The sequence below is a fragment of the Mytilus edulis genome, chromosome 10 (genome assembly GCF_963676685.1).
Source record: "Mytilus edulis chromosome 10, xbMytEdul2.2, whole genome shotgun sequence".
Classification (NCBI taxonomy): domain Eukaryota; kingdom Metazoa; phylum Mollusca; class Bivalvia; order Mytilida; family Mytilidae; genus Mytilus; species Mytilus edulis.
In genome coordinates this window covers 10,115,605-10,131,741 of record NC_092353.1, presented here as the reverse complement: position 1 = coordinate 10,131,741, position 16,137 = coordinate 10,115,605, and the positions used below count along the sequence as shown (strand labels likewise).

Here is a 16,137-nt window from a genome sequence, read left to right as displayed (position 1 = left end):
AAGTATGAAGGATCAGTTTTAATAGAAAATTTCAAAAGAGGTATCAAAAGCCTTCTCCCTTTTTCCAAAGTCCGTTATTTGTTTCCTTTCTATTCAATTCCAATATTTTCGTATTTCTGGCCTCAGACAACAAATCTTTCCACTCGCTACATTGCATTTTTTTTTTAGTAAAAGTCAAATTAAATTTGCACCGCTTGATCCGCTTCAAACATGAAATAAATGTAACCGCTTATAGACCATTATTATTCTAATAAAATATGATTATAGGAAAAGTGCGTTTTCTTTGAAAGCCATATTAACATGCCAATGGTAGGAATCATGAATAAATGGATACAGCTTATTTCTTTTCTACTTTCATTTACATCAAATCGCTTCTGTCACTTTCAACAATACATTTATTCCACGTTTTACTTATTTTAATATATATGCAACCGATATGACCCCTTAAATAGTAAACATTTCAAAGAAACCAGAAGACATAATACTTAGTAAGCATTGTCCCATATAGTAATTAAGAACTATATTCCAAGACCACGAACAAAGGGAATTAATTGTTGTATGAAGCCTTCTGTATATAACACTATGAACATACGTAAAGTATATTTGCTATTATCTATAAATTCCAAGTTTCTTCTCCACGGCGATCACTGCTATAATTACATAGAGAGTCTCTATATAGTATAGTAGTATAATTATAGTATACATGTAGATGAACTCGAAAATAATTGTCCTCTCTCCGAGTTCCTATGAAAATCATGTGCAAGTTTAAAACCGGAAGTATTGTCAATGACTTAAAAGTCGGCCTGATGACGGAAACAATATCAGGACGCCTTTTTTCCGTTTTCTCCCAAAGTAACTCAATTTGAATAATCATAAGAATAGATGACATATGTGCGACTATGCATGGTACCTATAGGACACAGAGACATGATGATTAATCTATTGTGGAAGGAAAAGAAGCGACACATAAAATGAGGTCTTCTCGTTTAATAGTATAGATAAGATAATTCGTCAAAGCGAGTTTCAGTTACTAGTATCGTACAAAGTGTTAACGTGCAAACGGATTGGCGGACAGACATTTTGAATATAAAAATTATTTAATAATTTTGGCTGATGATGTCGGTACCTCAGTCTTTATATGTTGGTAGCGTGCGCATAAGTAGCCAGTGACTAGATATTGTCACGATTTTGGAGGTAAACTTCATGTTTATGATACTATGTTATAGTCTGAAGACTTTAATTATAACGGTCTATTGATCCCACTGCTCAGACGGCTTAAGTTTTTATGGTTTTTGGTTCAATCTGTCAATGTGTTTTAGCTATCAATGCTTAGAAGTTCTCCCGAGTGCGTCATCATCAATCTATGCCATGTGATATATAAATAGAATCAGCTTCTTCGCAAGCTGTTTGAACTAAGGAATGCAAACGAGACAACTCTCCGCCATAAACTAAGAGTGACCGTACGACCTTCAACAACTAACAAAACCCATTGCGCATGGCAGCCTGATTCCGTTTTTAATTGTTCAATCTCAGCAATGTTTAAACGGTAATGTTTAATATTGATTTTGGTATGGATGAGGATCCAAAGAGATTTTTCACGAACAAATTATCAGTCACAGTGAGACCTTCAACATGGAGCCAAAAAATTATCACTTCACTGTAAGTTCCTTATGTGTATTGCTTTACTATGTTTATTGCTTTACAATAGTGAGGTAGTTTTCAGCGTCAGTCCTGTAGAGATAATTTACTCCCAACAAGCTGATCCAGATAAAGTCCCCCTGAGATAATTCCTTTACATCAAGTATTGAGACGGTCATGGCTGTATTCTCTACCATGATTTGTTTCTTGCATATTTCTCTGTAGCGGTTATATCTTACACAAATCAATGAACTAAAACAATGACGAACAATCGAGTCATGGCGGGTACTTCTGGTTTGTAAGTTAAATGTAAGATGCACTGTATATATTCCACTGCTTTGTATGTATAATTTTGCACCATTCTCTTCCAATGCAATAAATGTCTCGTCGGGTTGAACCCATGTTAAATTCAAAATCTGCGATGCATCAACGATTTACATGTGTTCCAATCATTACATACTTTATGTACCTTTTCCAGACAAATCCCACAGGCAGATTTTTTTGCCAGAATTGTCACTATTCGTATTATACCTCGTGTTGTTCTAATGACGTTAACATGGATGGAAACTGCAATATTAGTTGACTAAATGCAGCTTTTTGTTAGCTGCTGCAAAATATTTGTTTTCAATTTAGTTGATGTTTTAGCTGTACATGTATAACCAGGTTCATTGCTGTCTAAATGCATAACGTCGAAAACTCGGTGAAAAGATAATCAGTTATTTATATATATTTGGTAATAACGAGACGATTGTTAGCTTTGCTTTTATAAATTTGATTCATGCCCATCACACTAACCCATACCTTGTCTCCTTCCCATAGAGGAAAAACACCTTTGATAGAAACAGTACATGCTGTATTTGGGAGTGACCTTTGACGCTGACATTGGTTCTCATATCGGTTAGTTTTAAGGCAAATAAGTGAAATGTATCTCAATGATACGTTTGGTGCATTTCCCCTTAACCTTGGTATGTCGATATTTAAAGACAAGTACAACCCATATGTTCCATTATGGTTGATATTAATGATATCCTTTTTTACATCTATAAATTTGTTTTGCTCTACTGGACACCATGTTATATTAACATTTTGTTTTGTCACAGTTTTGATGTTACTCCAGTTAACATGCAATGTTAAACTTTTGAAGTCATTTGATCGTTCACCTAAAGTATTTTCTTTTATATGTCCTTGCAATGTTTTAATCTGTATAAAAAGTACGATAACTGCTATAACTAAGGCTGGGCATATAATAGCAATGCTTCCAACCACAACAACCAGTTTGGTACAGATTGTTGAAATACTACGATGAGGTCGGTTGTTTTTATTTGTTCCTTTCTCAAGAAGTCCATTGGTTTCAATGCTCTTTTCCTCAGTTTGATTTTCCTCTCGTTCAATGTGTTTATTTGAAACGACATTATCTACTTCTTCCTCTGATTTGTAAACACTGCCAATGTGTATAGGATTTAAACCAGAGCAATTGGTTGATATAGCTTTATCTCTTTTGGATGTACAACACGTAGGACTTGCATTTTTAGCCAAAATTTGTCCTGTAGTTTCAATACTTGAAATAGCTCCGACAATCGTGTCGAATGAGGGTTCAACTTGATTAATATTGCTGTTTGAGTTTGTGCTCAATCTCGACTGTTCATTTGGATAATGTGTTTCTGTTCGAAATGATTCATTCATTCGCTCGACTCTATCATCTACAACTATAGAATATTGCAAATCAAAGGTTGATTTGGGGATATTCATCTTAATTTAAATGTATGTGGAGCTATCTGGTTTGTTAATCGATATTCGATATTGAATATCCAACCGGCTGCTAGCAGTCGCTTCGATATTCAAATTTTAATAGTTCAAAATTATTTTAAAAAATTGAAATATTTGATAACTTTAAAAGCATGATTTTCATAGTTTAGAGGAGTGAAAAGACACGTAGGAAATCATTTTGTGATCCCTTCAAGCTGTTGTAAATTCTCGTTGTCCTCGAATATAAACCCTTTGTCAGTTGCATATTTGTCTTTATTTAATATGAATATTCCTTAATAACACGACATCAAAGATGGATCAAAGATGTAATTTTACATGTAACATATAATACAAAAAAAAGCACCAATCACTCTAAAAACATTTAAAAATAGAAATAGAAATATTTATGGAAAGCCCCCCAAAAAGAAATATACAGTGAGAACTTACCGGAGACCGCCTTCATGACGGTGAGACCCCCCCCCCCCCCCACCGGTATCTCAATGTCCATAGAATTCGACTGATTCATAGTATATATAAAGGTTGTATGAAAAGGATTTTCCAGAATATTGTCATCTTTAATATCTACGTAGGCCTTAGATTGTCACTTTTCAGCTAACAATTGTCAAAATTTCAGGACAAAGGGCACGGGGCAATATTGAGACCACCTTGATCCCTGTCTTTCCAATACTTTGCAGACAGCAGGTTAATAAGTAGATACCAATTTGACATAAAGGAATTTGGATACACTTTCTGTCTTCAATGGCTAAGGAGGGCCCAAAGTGTCAGTTTGATATTCAAAATATATATAAACACCTCTTTCCTATTCGGGACACACCTTTTCCTGGATGGGCAACTCTATTTCCAAGTATTAAAAATATCCATCGAGGCTTTCGAATCGAATAGATACGACAGAGAGGTTCTTGTAATAAAAACACCTTCCAATTACTTTATTACGTACATATAAACACATATGTTTATTTGCAACTTTCTCTTTGAATATATTTAGGTCTTTCCACTCTTTCCACTTTTCCGTGGAAAGACCTATTGCTTTGCTTTTGATTATAAGGTCTTTCCACTTTTCCGTGGAAAGACCAATTGATTTATTTCTGATTATATTTTTATTTATTTTTTTCTTCCGCCTAATTTTTTTACTTCGTTGTTTGGTTGTTTCTCAGTATGTCGCTTAGATATTTGGTAAATGATATCGAATAGCTAATACACTTTTTGAAACTGACTCTGCATAACCGAATACCCTTTTCTGTCAGTTATCTCTCCGGATACTGATTTTCTTGTTTTTTTCTAAAATTTCGTAACTGTATAAGAAACCGACAAATTTATTTTCAAATTGCTCGTAATATCTTCAGGATGTTTCGTTTAATTTTGATCGAAGCCGTATAGAGATTCCATATGAGAGGTATTACACCTTTCGTATTTGATATAGGTGAAATGTATCTGTAACTGGAGAGCCATAATTGTTAAAGGCCTAAGGTGTTTTGATTTGATGTCCTTAGTCCATAAAAAATGAAAATGAGGTCAAGGTCATGTTCAAAATTTTTATCTTGGCTTGTTATCACTATTTTTCAGAAGAAAGACATCGACAATTTTGTTTACAGAATTTTTAGTTGCGACATGATGTAATACATAAATTTGAGTTGATGAAAGAGTTAGGAGACATTTAATTGGAGTTTTCTCCCCTATTATATCTAAAATTACACCTATGATGATATAACTCATTTATCTTATATAATTTAGACCTAGGGTCTTTCGAATTTAGGTCCTTGGTGAATGAATAGTTTGATTTAACGTCCTAGATTTTGACCTTTGCTTTTTCCCTTAATGTATACATGATAAAGCCATGGGGTTTTTGGCATTAGGTTGCAAGCCATTTGACTTTGGAAAATCCCAACCTGAAGTGAGCTTCTGAAAACCGGAATTAGCTATTTTTTTGTACTAAATTAATGTAAAGTATATAGAACCATATATTTTTGAAATAAGTGTCAAGTAAACTATCAACAATACCGGCAGTAACATTTTTCAAACCGGAAGTAAAAAATTATCTCCCTTATTTATTTATTTGTGTATGGAAACCATATATTTTTGGAATCAGCGTACAATAAGCTGTCATTGAACGCTAGATATGGCATTAAAAAACAAATTTTAATATTTTCATATCAAAATAGATCCTTACTGGTGGAAATACCTTCAATTGTTTTCTGAACAATTGGTTTTTAATATTTTTTTAATTTCTTCTGCCAATTTTTTTTCCCTTCGCTGTTTTAATGTTTTAATGTTTTGCAAGATGTCAGTTAGATATTCAGAATATGATATTGTACAGTTTGAACGCTTTTGAAACTAAACTTGCGTAACCGAATACTTTTCCATGTAAGAGTTATCCCCCCCTCCCGAACACTGTTTTTCTAAAACGTTTTTTCCAAATTGCTCATTATATCCTCAGGATGTTTCGTTTAATTTTGACCCGAAGCCGTATAAAGGTTCCATATGAGAGTTATAAATCCTTTTGTATTTGATATAAGTGAAAGGTATTTGTAACTGGAATACCATAAGTGACATAGGCCTAGGGTCTTTTGATTTGAGGTCCTTGGTCCAAAAAAATGAGGTCATGGTCATGTTTAAAATTTTAATTTTGGCTTGTTATCACTTATTTCCAGAAATCTTATAAGATATCGACAAAATATTTTCACAGAATTGTTAGTTGCGAAATGTCGTAACACGTAATTTGTTTGAAAGGGTAATTAGTCATTTAATGGGAGTTTCTTTTTATATCTTATATAAGTCGTATGGTTATATTACTCATTAACAATGTATAGTAGAATCCTAGAGTCTATTGATTTGAGACCCTTGTTTTATGACCTAGAAATTGAGGTAAAGGTCGAAGCTTGATTTGACGTTCTATATTTTGACCTTTGTTTTAACTCTTAATGCATGCATAAAGCTATTGGAATTTGTGCTTTAAGTTGTAAGTCATGTGAGTCGTGCCAAGGGCGGATCCAGCCATTTTAAAAAGGGGGGTTCCAACTATATGCTTCCATTCAAATGCATTGATCGTCCACAAAAAAGGGGAGGTACACAACCCCCGGACCCCCCCCCCCCCCCCCCCCCATGGATCAGCTAATTTATGACCTTGAAGAAATCAACTGGAAATGACCTATTGTAAACCGAAAGTAGCCATTTTTGTACTTTTGTACTTATTTATTGTAAAAATACATTGAACCATATATTTTTGGAATCAGTGTCAAGTAAACTATCACATGAGACCAAAATTAACATTTTTAAATCGGAAGTAACAAATTATCTCCCTTATTTCAAACAAAATGTGTAGAAACCATATATTTTTTTAATCAAGGTACAATAAGTTATCATTTTGGCACTGAAAATTAAATTTCTAACCGCGTATTATTATTTTTAACATCAAAATATAGGGAATCGGGTGAAAAGACCTTCAATTAATTTTAAATTTGTTTTAGTTACATTTTATAACGATAATTCTCACCTTGTAATTGGAAATCGTCTTGAAATGCACAATTTTCCACATTCACTTCCAAACCATGTGTTAATGTAGCTTGATCAGTATGTTGTTCACGTAATGAAAGGTGTTTGTCAAAATGTGTATCTGCTTCTTGATCTGTTGGCGTTGAAGGCATTTTTGTTGAAAAACATTTTGAATGTGCATTAAATGTGACAACCGAAAATTCCCTGTTAAGAATGACTCTTTAAATAGTGACATGTAAGAGTTAAATTTAAACTTTCGTGTGACGGAAGATAATTATTAAGAATACTACGACAACAACGGAAATAATAATAATTAAAACTATATACCAAAAATATGTATACTGATGCTGAAAAACGGATTAATTTCACTTCTGTTAATTTTACTTAGATATCATTTTTTCCCTTTTTATGTCAGTAATACACATGTTCTATATTTAATTCAGTAAATACACCTTTTCTATATTTAATTAAGTCACACCTTTTAACCAAGATTTACTTTTAAGATAGTTGATTTTTAAATCTTATTGCTACATCGTTAAAAACAGATTTATTTAACACTTCAATTGCAATCGAAATTAACTCTAGTTTGAAATAAGTATCTTATTTTATACGATTATTTGTATAAGTTCTTTTTGTGTTCCACAATTTTACAAAATTATTACAAAAAAATGTTGCCTAACTGACTTGGAAAAAGTTGAGCTATAATTCCAAATATAAATATGCAGCTGTTTAAAAATCACTTTATGTAATGTATGGATGAATACTGGCATTCAATATTATTAGTAAACATGTTTTTGTTACACATATAAGTACATTGTATCATACAGTAAACCATCTTTCATAATTTTTTTTAATTCTAAACCAATATTTCAGCATTTATTATACACCTGAAAAATATAAAGTAAATCTATAAAAGAGGGACGAAAGATACCAAAGGGACAGTCAAACTCATAAAGCTAAAACAAACTGACAACGCCATGGCTAAAAATGAAAAAGACAAACAGAAAAACAATAGTACACATGACACAACATAGAAAACTAAAGAATAAACAACACGAACCCCACCAAAAATTAGGGGTGATCTCAGGTGCTCCGGAAGGGTAAGCAGATCCTGCTCCACATGTGGCACCTATCGTGTTGCTTATGTGATTACAAATCCGGTAAATAGTCTAATTCGGTTGGACACATTCATGAAAGGGAAGGGGATTGTAGTTACGACGTAAGGAACATATCCGATATCATTTGTGAAACGGTTATTCCATAACGGTCAACCAACTCGTGATGGCGTCCGTAAAATTTTCGAAGGGATGATTTCAACCTCACAATTTGGAACTCTTGGTTTAATAGCTTCCTTGTGAGCAGTAACCCTCTATCAAGAAAATCATGATAGGAAATGCAAGCACGGGAATATCGTATCAATTGGGAGATATATACCCCGTATGCAGGTGCTGCTGGAATGTTGCTACTTAGAAATGGAAAGTTCACAATTGGAAAGCTGAAATCATCTCTTATTGTCGTAAAGTTTTGTTTTCAACCGACCCTCATTGTCAATTTCTAGATGTAAGTCAAGATATGAAGCCGACTTAACTGTATCTGTAGTATCCTTTATCTCCAATTCGATGGGATAGATGCGTTCCACATAGTCACCAAATTTTGAATTGTTTAGTTAAAGAACGTCATCTATATAGAGGAAAGTAGAGTTAAAGGATATTGCTAACTTCTTATCTTTCTTCCTAAGAAGTTCCTGCATGAGGTCAGCCTCATAATAATAAAGAAAAAAGTCAGCAAGTAGAGGGGCACAGTTTGTTGTATAACGCTCTCCTAGCACAGCTAAGTTAGAAGACTTTTTGTTTATTTCATATCTTGAATTGGATTTATCTAAAAAAGATCAATTATATAAATGTGCTGTAAATCACTTTCTTTCTGCCAGAGCTAGTTTTAAACATGCCTATAATGTCACTGGGTATTAAATGGGTTTTATTGTATGGTCATATATATATGTAATAGAGTAGAAATACTTGGATTGGAAGATGATAAAGATCTTTGCAAAATGATTGAATACAGCTTTTAGTGAATTTTTGTATAATTCTTCCTTTCCTTGCTTAAAACACGAAAACAAAATGTCTTGCAATTTTCTGTTTCTAAATTGTAACCATGACCCTACCCATTTAAAATAAGACCTTTTATGGGGCATTTAGTCCTGTTCAATTTGTATGACATATTAATGTTAATGAAGGGGAGTTGGAGACATAGTGATCTAACCCTTTGACACAGTTTCCACATGTTCATTTATCACTGCAATGCATGTACAAAGAAACAGTTGCGCCCATATTGTGCATATTAATAATATTGTAGCAATAATAAAATGGGATATTTCATAGCCCTTAAGCAAAAGCAAATAAAATGGCTCTGTAGAAAAACATGCTCCAGAATACCGTTTTTTTCTCTCAGTCTTAATAGTTCGTTATGTTCACCATTTCATCAGTTAATATGTAAAGTTTCCACTATACCAAAAAAAAAAGCAAACTCAAGCTTTGTTTATATATATGAAAAGATACTAAAGTCCGACAATTAAAATCTCATTAATCGACCTTGAGCGAGAAACAAGGAAATTAAAAAAAATCAAACAGTGGGCTTCTTTTCATTAATCCCCACATTAATATAAAGTTTGAAGGAAGTCATTCATAAATAATAATTTTTAAAACTACTCATTCAAAACAGCAACCCAACAACAGGTTGTCTTGATTCGTCTGTTAATTTCAGGGAGGATATATCTCAACCTGATAAACATTTAACCCCTATGTTCTATTTTTATCATGTCGACCATCTTGGTTGTCGGGCGAGATCATAGGACACCTTTTTAAAACAAGATATCTTAATATAATGATGATTGGGACTAAGTTTGGGTATATTTGGCCTATTAGTTTCAGTGGTTTATGTTTTTGTAAAAGTTAACGACTTAGGACGCCGACGGACTACGTACGCCTTGAGTGATGAGAAAAGCTCACTTGGCCCTTTTGCCCCCCTTTTGCCCAGATAAGCTAAAAATCTCTAATTCCATTGTGGTTTGAATTTTAAAGTTTTACGATAATTAGTCAAAGCGAGTTTCAGTTACTAGTATCGTACAAAGTGTTATTTTTTGCTGATAATGTCGGTACCTTATTCCTTGTGTGTAGCGTCCGCATAAGTAACTAAGTAACCGGTGGCTAGATATTACCACGATTTTCGAGGTAAACTTTCTGTTTAGCATATTATGTTATAGTCTGAAGACTGCTTAGACGGCTTAAGTTTATGTGGTTTTTGGTTCAATCTGTCAAAGTGATTTAGCTATCAATGCTTGTGTGTTCTCCGGAGTCTGTTATCATCCACATATGCTGTAATTGTACTTATTTTCGCTGTGTATTTATTTTCACAAATTTCGCGGTTGGTTTATTTTCGCGAAAATAAATACACGCGAATCTAAATCAAACCTTTCAACTGAAAGGCAATAATTATAAAACTGCAAAAATAAATACAGGCGAACGTGTTTGAAATACACAATTCGCGAAAATAAGTACCCGCGAAAAAAAACCAAGTACAGTATATATATAAAGTGCCTAGAAAATCAACCTATCGATGTTAGAGTAGATTTGATTCGAAACTTCCTCCCCGGCGCCGGGGCTGGAACCTGTACTTTATTTTCTAACTTCTACGACAACACCGCCCAGCATTGCGCAGAGACCTTACTCCCTCCTCTAACTCTAGCTTATAAAAATTAGCTTTCGTTTCGGGAGGTGTTACCTTCTTGTAGGAATTAAACAAGGATCTCTGATACAATACACGAAGTATTTATTTTTAGTGTACAGAAATGACTGGTCGACAGAGTCGCGCAGGAAAGATTTAGGATAAGAAAGTTAAGGACAGTTTCCCAAGTGGACATAAATGAAAAAAACATAGAATGAGTCACTCATTTTCCTGTCATCACTTGTTACCAGTAACTCCAGCTTCCTGACTGGCTTTACAGTTTGAAGATTTTTTTAAAATTACCAGTTTAAATTACAGGGCTCCATATATTTGGGATGGATGTATAAGTACGTAGCCACGTTCAATTATTTCACCTTATTAAATAAAACTCATTTTTCTAATCATTATTAAATTGCTATTCTTTTGGGAGGCTTAAATATGAAGGTTCTGTTGCAATTGCCCTACCGTTGTAAAATTTGAAATGTTAATATACCGGCTTGAGTCGGTTGGGGCATTTTTTGGGTTTTTTTATGTGGGGACTGCTCTCCATGCTGTTATAACATCTCAACTGTCACAACCTTTGGAAATTTAGAGTGGTCCCTGTTCACTTCGCAAATAACTATTTTTATTTGGCATATCTTTGTTATCTTTGCGCCGTGTTTGGAAATTTTAAAATTGTACCAACGTCTGTGATGTCCGCTTAAATTGTATAAACTTTAATTAGTTTGAATATATTGACATGATTCATTTGACATCGTGCTAGTACCGAAGAAGGATATCTGTTATCCGAAATATCTAATATTTGTTCATTTTATAGTTATTTAATGGTGATGTTGTACCCTTTTAGACTTGTTATATAAACATATATTATTAGTTACATAGTGTGCTAGTGACCTAATACGGTATATATGGGGTCAGTAAATTCCATATGAGATGAGAGCGAAGCTAATATGGAATATAAAGGGACGGAACTCCACTACTAACCGTGTGTGAAATAAGCCCCACCTCCCTACTAACCTAATATCAAATATACACGGTCTTCACGCGGAGGCTTTTAACCAATCACATTCTGAGAAATGTATAAGAGGGGCCACGGTAAGATAAATATATATACAACTCGTGTAAAATTCAACCCAACAATGTTAGATTTATATACATATATATTATAGAATCAGCTTCTTAACAAGCCGTTTGAACTAGATATTGCAAACGAGACAACTCTCCGCCATAAACTAAGAGTGACCGTACGACCTTGAATAATTATCAAAACCCATTGCGCATGGCAGCCTGATTCCGTTTTTAATTGCTCAATCTCAGCAATGTTGAATACTGATTTTTCACGAACAAATCATCAGATACAAAATTCCGGAAGGGTTTCCAATCTTGGAGTAAAATAAACAGTGACCTGAATAATTCGTTTTTTCAATGTTAAACATAATGCAAGTACAGCCTGCAGATCATGCAGGTGTTTATGCTCTCTTTTTGGTAGAGGTCGGGTTTTGCAACATTATTCAATAGTATTTATTATAACAGAAAAACAAAGACATGGAGTATCCCTCCGTGACACAAAATCAGTACATACTCAACAACAAAAAAACACAAAAAAGCGAACTTCAGTGATAAGGGCTTCTATTGGTGCTCTTTATCTCATTCACAGTGAGACCTTCAACACGGAGCCAAAGTACTCTCACTTCACAGCAAGTGCATCATGTTTATTGCTTGATAATAGTGAGATAGTTTCCAGCGTCAGTCCTGTAGAGATAGTTTACTCCTAACATGCTGATCCAGATAAAGTCCCCCTGAGATAATTCCTTTACATCAAGTATTGAGACGGTCATGGCTGTATTCTCTACCATGATTTGTTTCTTGCATATTTCTCTGTAGCGGTTATATCTCATACATATCAATGAACTGAAACGCTGACGAACAGTCGAGTCTTGTCGGGTACTTCTGGTTTGTAAGTTAAATGTAAGATGCACTGTATATATTCCACTGCTTTGTATGTATAATTTTGCACCATTCTCTTCCAATGCAATGAATGTTTCGTGGGGTTGAACCCATGTTAAATTCAAAATCTGCGATGCATTAACACTTTTAATGTGTTTCCATCTGATATGAAGAGATACTGTTTGAATTGTTGGTAATGGTAATACATGTACACGTTGAGCCATAGGATTTATGTCATTCGAGCAGTTCAACTCATGATGATTGTCATGGGGATGATTGTGTTCTCTCGGCAAAAAGAAATACAGTATTATAACGGTGACAACACATATTATGAACGTGATAACATACGGTGTATATTTCTTAACATTTTGAAAACATAAACATGTACAACACGATTTGTTTTTCTTATTTGAACATTCATTAATCACATTGTTTGTTTCATTGTCTGTACTTTCAACTCCAACATCACCATTATTACTAACATTAATCAAACAATCACATTTTTGTTTCGTTTGACTTTGAAATAGATGATTAGTGTTTACCTCGTGTTGTGTCCCTTGATCCTGCCGTGGTGGTAATGGTGAAATGTTACTTTGCTTACCAGGAAGGTTTACGGTACTTGGTGGTTTTGTATCACATGTGTCTTGTTCAGATAAGAGATGAGTTTCCTCGTCATGAGACGATGTGTCTGTATCGATATGTGACGAGGTACTCGTATGCGAAATGTTATCAGCTGTTAAATTTGTAAAGTTGTCGTCCAAAGGAACGGTATTTCCATGCCTTTTCTGTTTCGACTTTTGGATATCAATCATGTTTTCTTCTTCGTCATTTTTGATTTGTTTGCATGTTTGGTCAGTCACACATTGATTGCTAATAGATCCGTTCATTTCTGTATCCATTGTGAATTACAAATACGAACTAACATGTATGTCAATATATAATTACGATTCTGATGTCCTTCTTCATTTTACACATATAACAGCGAGTACATTATAATAACATACTAGTAATATTGCGAAATTATTTCGTAGTTGTCTTAAATATCTTTCTACGTAAGTTTCTATTTATAGATAAGAAAATTTCTAGTTTAAAATAGTCTTTAAAAAATTTGGGTGTCTTCCGTATGTATAAATAAACCATACGCTGCTATTTAAAATGTCTCTTTGTGTTTGATTATTTTTTTACCTTCTCTTCGGAAAAGCTGTTGAGATGTTCTTTTTGTTATATAGGTTTGTGCATATTTAAACGGGTTAACGAGTTTTGAACATCAGTAAAGTATAATATTGGCTTGTAAAATACACATTTTAAATCTTAAATGAAACTACTTAATTTGTGTAAAACTTTGAGTTAAAATTTGGATATGATTGTTATTATTTTTATGAATGCATGTGCATGTTTTGCCTGTCTGTTGTAGATGCAGAGTGTTATTGTTTTGTGAGTTTTTTATTGTCCTGTTAATAAAGTGTTTTCAACATTTTCATTTGAATGTTTTATTCGACTTTACTTACTCCGAAATTATTGAAATCTGAAAGGAGGTACAAATCGGCATCATAAATAATATGAAATATTTTTCTTTCCATTTTGTAAGGCAATGATATATGATTAAACTGTTATATAACATCAAGTTGACTTCGACATCTTGCATCAGTAAACAGTTAACAAAATAACAGTAAATGTTGTTAAAGTTTGATGAGTAATTTTACAGCTGATAGTTATTACGAGCATACAGTATTATGCCTTTTCTGGTAATCACTTATTGGATTAAGAAATATTTTTGAATGACTTTTATCGACATGTCTTTCACTGTCTGGGTCAATAGAATTCGAAGTTGATGTGAAAAATAATGTACTTGTTTCGCAAATGTAGTTACTATAGTATATTAAGGTTCCAAATCATTATACCTTTAAATAATATGATAACATTAATTATAATTTTATACTTCGATCTTCGAGTGTGTTAACTTCTATTATTATCTGCATCGCAAACGGCGAAAAAAGGCGAAAACAGGCGAAAACAGGCGAAAACAGGCGAAAACAGGTCTACTCACCTCTTTCAACAAAGTTTTCAAAAGGGGATGATTTATGTTTAGTCTGTAGCTTGATAATAATGAATGCAATTTATACATTTGTCGTGCAGCAACTTCCTGTTTGTGGATAGTTTGAATTTTTACGTGATCTTAAGTACTGATTTTTGTTTGTTTCATTGCTTTATTGTATATTTGTAAATTTTTATCTGATTCATTTTATCACATATTTGTTACGAAAACATTAGATTTTGCATATATAATAACCACAAAATAGTTTTACTCATTTTTGCATATAGTGCAAAACCCAACGTTTTCGTAACAAATATGTGATAATCTATAATTATACTCACTTTACGAGTTAGTGTAGTGAAAACTAATAGGGTTACCCTATTTGATTAAAAAAAAGATCATGAGTATTACAATTTTCAATATTTATAACTACAAAATAAATCGGTGTTTTTTCGGCAATGATATGGTTTAGAAAATAAAGCGTAAAGTATTTAAAAGTAGCCCTACTCTGACACAAAACAGTGCGTTTGATGTCATGTTTTACTTCAACTAACCAATATCAATTTTACAAGCTAACTAGATCCTGTGTTACGTAGTTTGCAATGTATCGATAATGAATAAAAATTGATTTGATTTGGTTTGAACCAACAAATTTGCAGAAATGAAACCTTTTGTGAAAAAGATATACACCGTATCTGTAGACCATTATGAGTCAAAATCTATTTGTCTGTGAGTTTGCATTAAAAATTTAGTATAAGTGCGCACCATAGCATACTTATATAAGATTTCCAGAAAACTAGGGGTTATTTAGTAGAACTTGGCTTCCGAAAGGCAGCTCTTTCTTACAAGACTTTAAACATGGGTTAAAAATGGCTTGTAGAAAGATGATACACGTTCAATTCATGAGATATCTGGTTTCTTTGAAGTTAAACTTGAGATAGAATATTAAGATGGGAAAGTTGCAAATTTTTGTTAGTAGATAAAGATTTTGAATTTGTGGTCTAACACCTGAAAATTAATGACGATCCGATGTAAAACGTATGTTAGAAAAAATATAGAGTTATCTTTCTTTGTGTATAAAATTTTTAATGTTGCCCTGTTCATGATACGTTACTTCGGTGGAAATTCATAAGTACGGTTTCTGAAAGAAATCTGCTGTGACACATAAGGCCACCAAGATGCTACTGTAAAATTTGAAATCTTATCAATCCCTTGGCTCACATTTCTAGCATTCATGAACATAGTAATATGCACATAGGAAAACAAATCACAAGAAAACTAGGTTAATGGGAGACTTATTTCAATCATATGTTGCTACTGCAAATGTAATTGATCATTTGTTGAATGCAGTAGTCACAGCTGGGAAGCATTATAATAGAATATAAAAAAGTTTTCTTTGACCCAAGATATTGAATATTGTTGTCAGTTATATTTTCTACATAAAAAGGAAGCATGCAACTACCTTTAATGGAAGTGCCTTTCTTTAAACTTCATGTAAAGATGTTTAAGATTCGTTAAATAAGAAGAATTAGTTGTTT

General features: G+C 33.2%; 2 protein-coding genes across 3 annotated transcripts in view; one reads left to right on the top strand and one right to left on the bottom strand.

The window, feature by feature from the left end:
• The window catches only part of LOC139493386 (serine/threonine-protein kinase MARK2-like), a 98,649-nt gene that overhangs the window by 44,667 nt on the left and 37,845 nt on the right, over nt 1–16,137 (top strand). The window lies entirely within an intron of this gene.
• LOC139493357 (uncharacterized) lies at nt 925–7,145 on the bottom strand. 2 transcript variants are annotated; one of them, XM_071281704.1, is made up of 2 exons: nt 6,896–7,145; nt 925–3,344 (listed from the first exon to the last, which is right to left on the bottom strand). In XM_071281704.1, the coding sequence occupies exons 1-2, from the start codon at nt 7,044–7,046 to the stop codon at nt 2,359–2,361; spliced, it is 1,137 nt and encodes a 378-aa protein (XP_071137805.1). In that variant the 5' UTR covers nt 7,047–7,145; the 3' UTR covers nt 925–2,358. The 2 variants fall into 2 exon arrangements, with proteins under 2 accessions (XP_071137805.1, XP_071137806.1); XM_071281705.1 differs by having other exon boundaries at nt 925–3,338.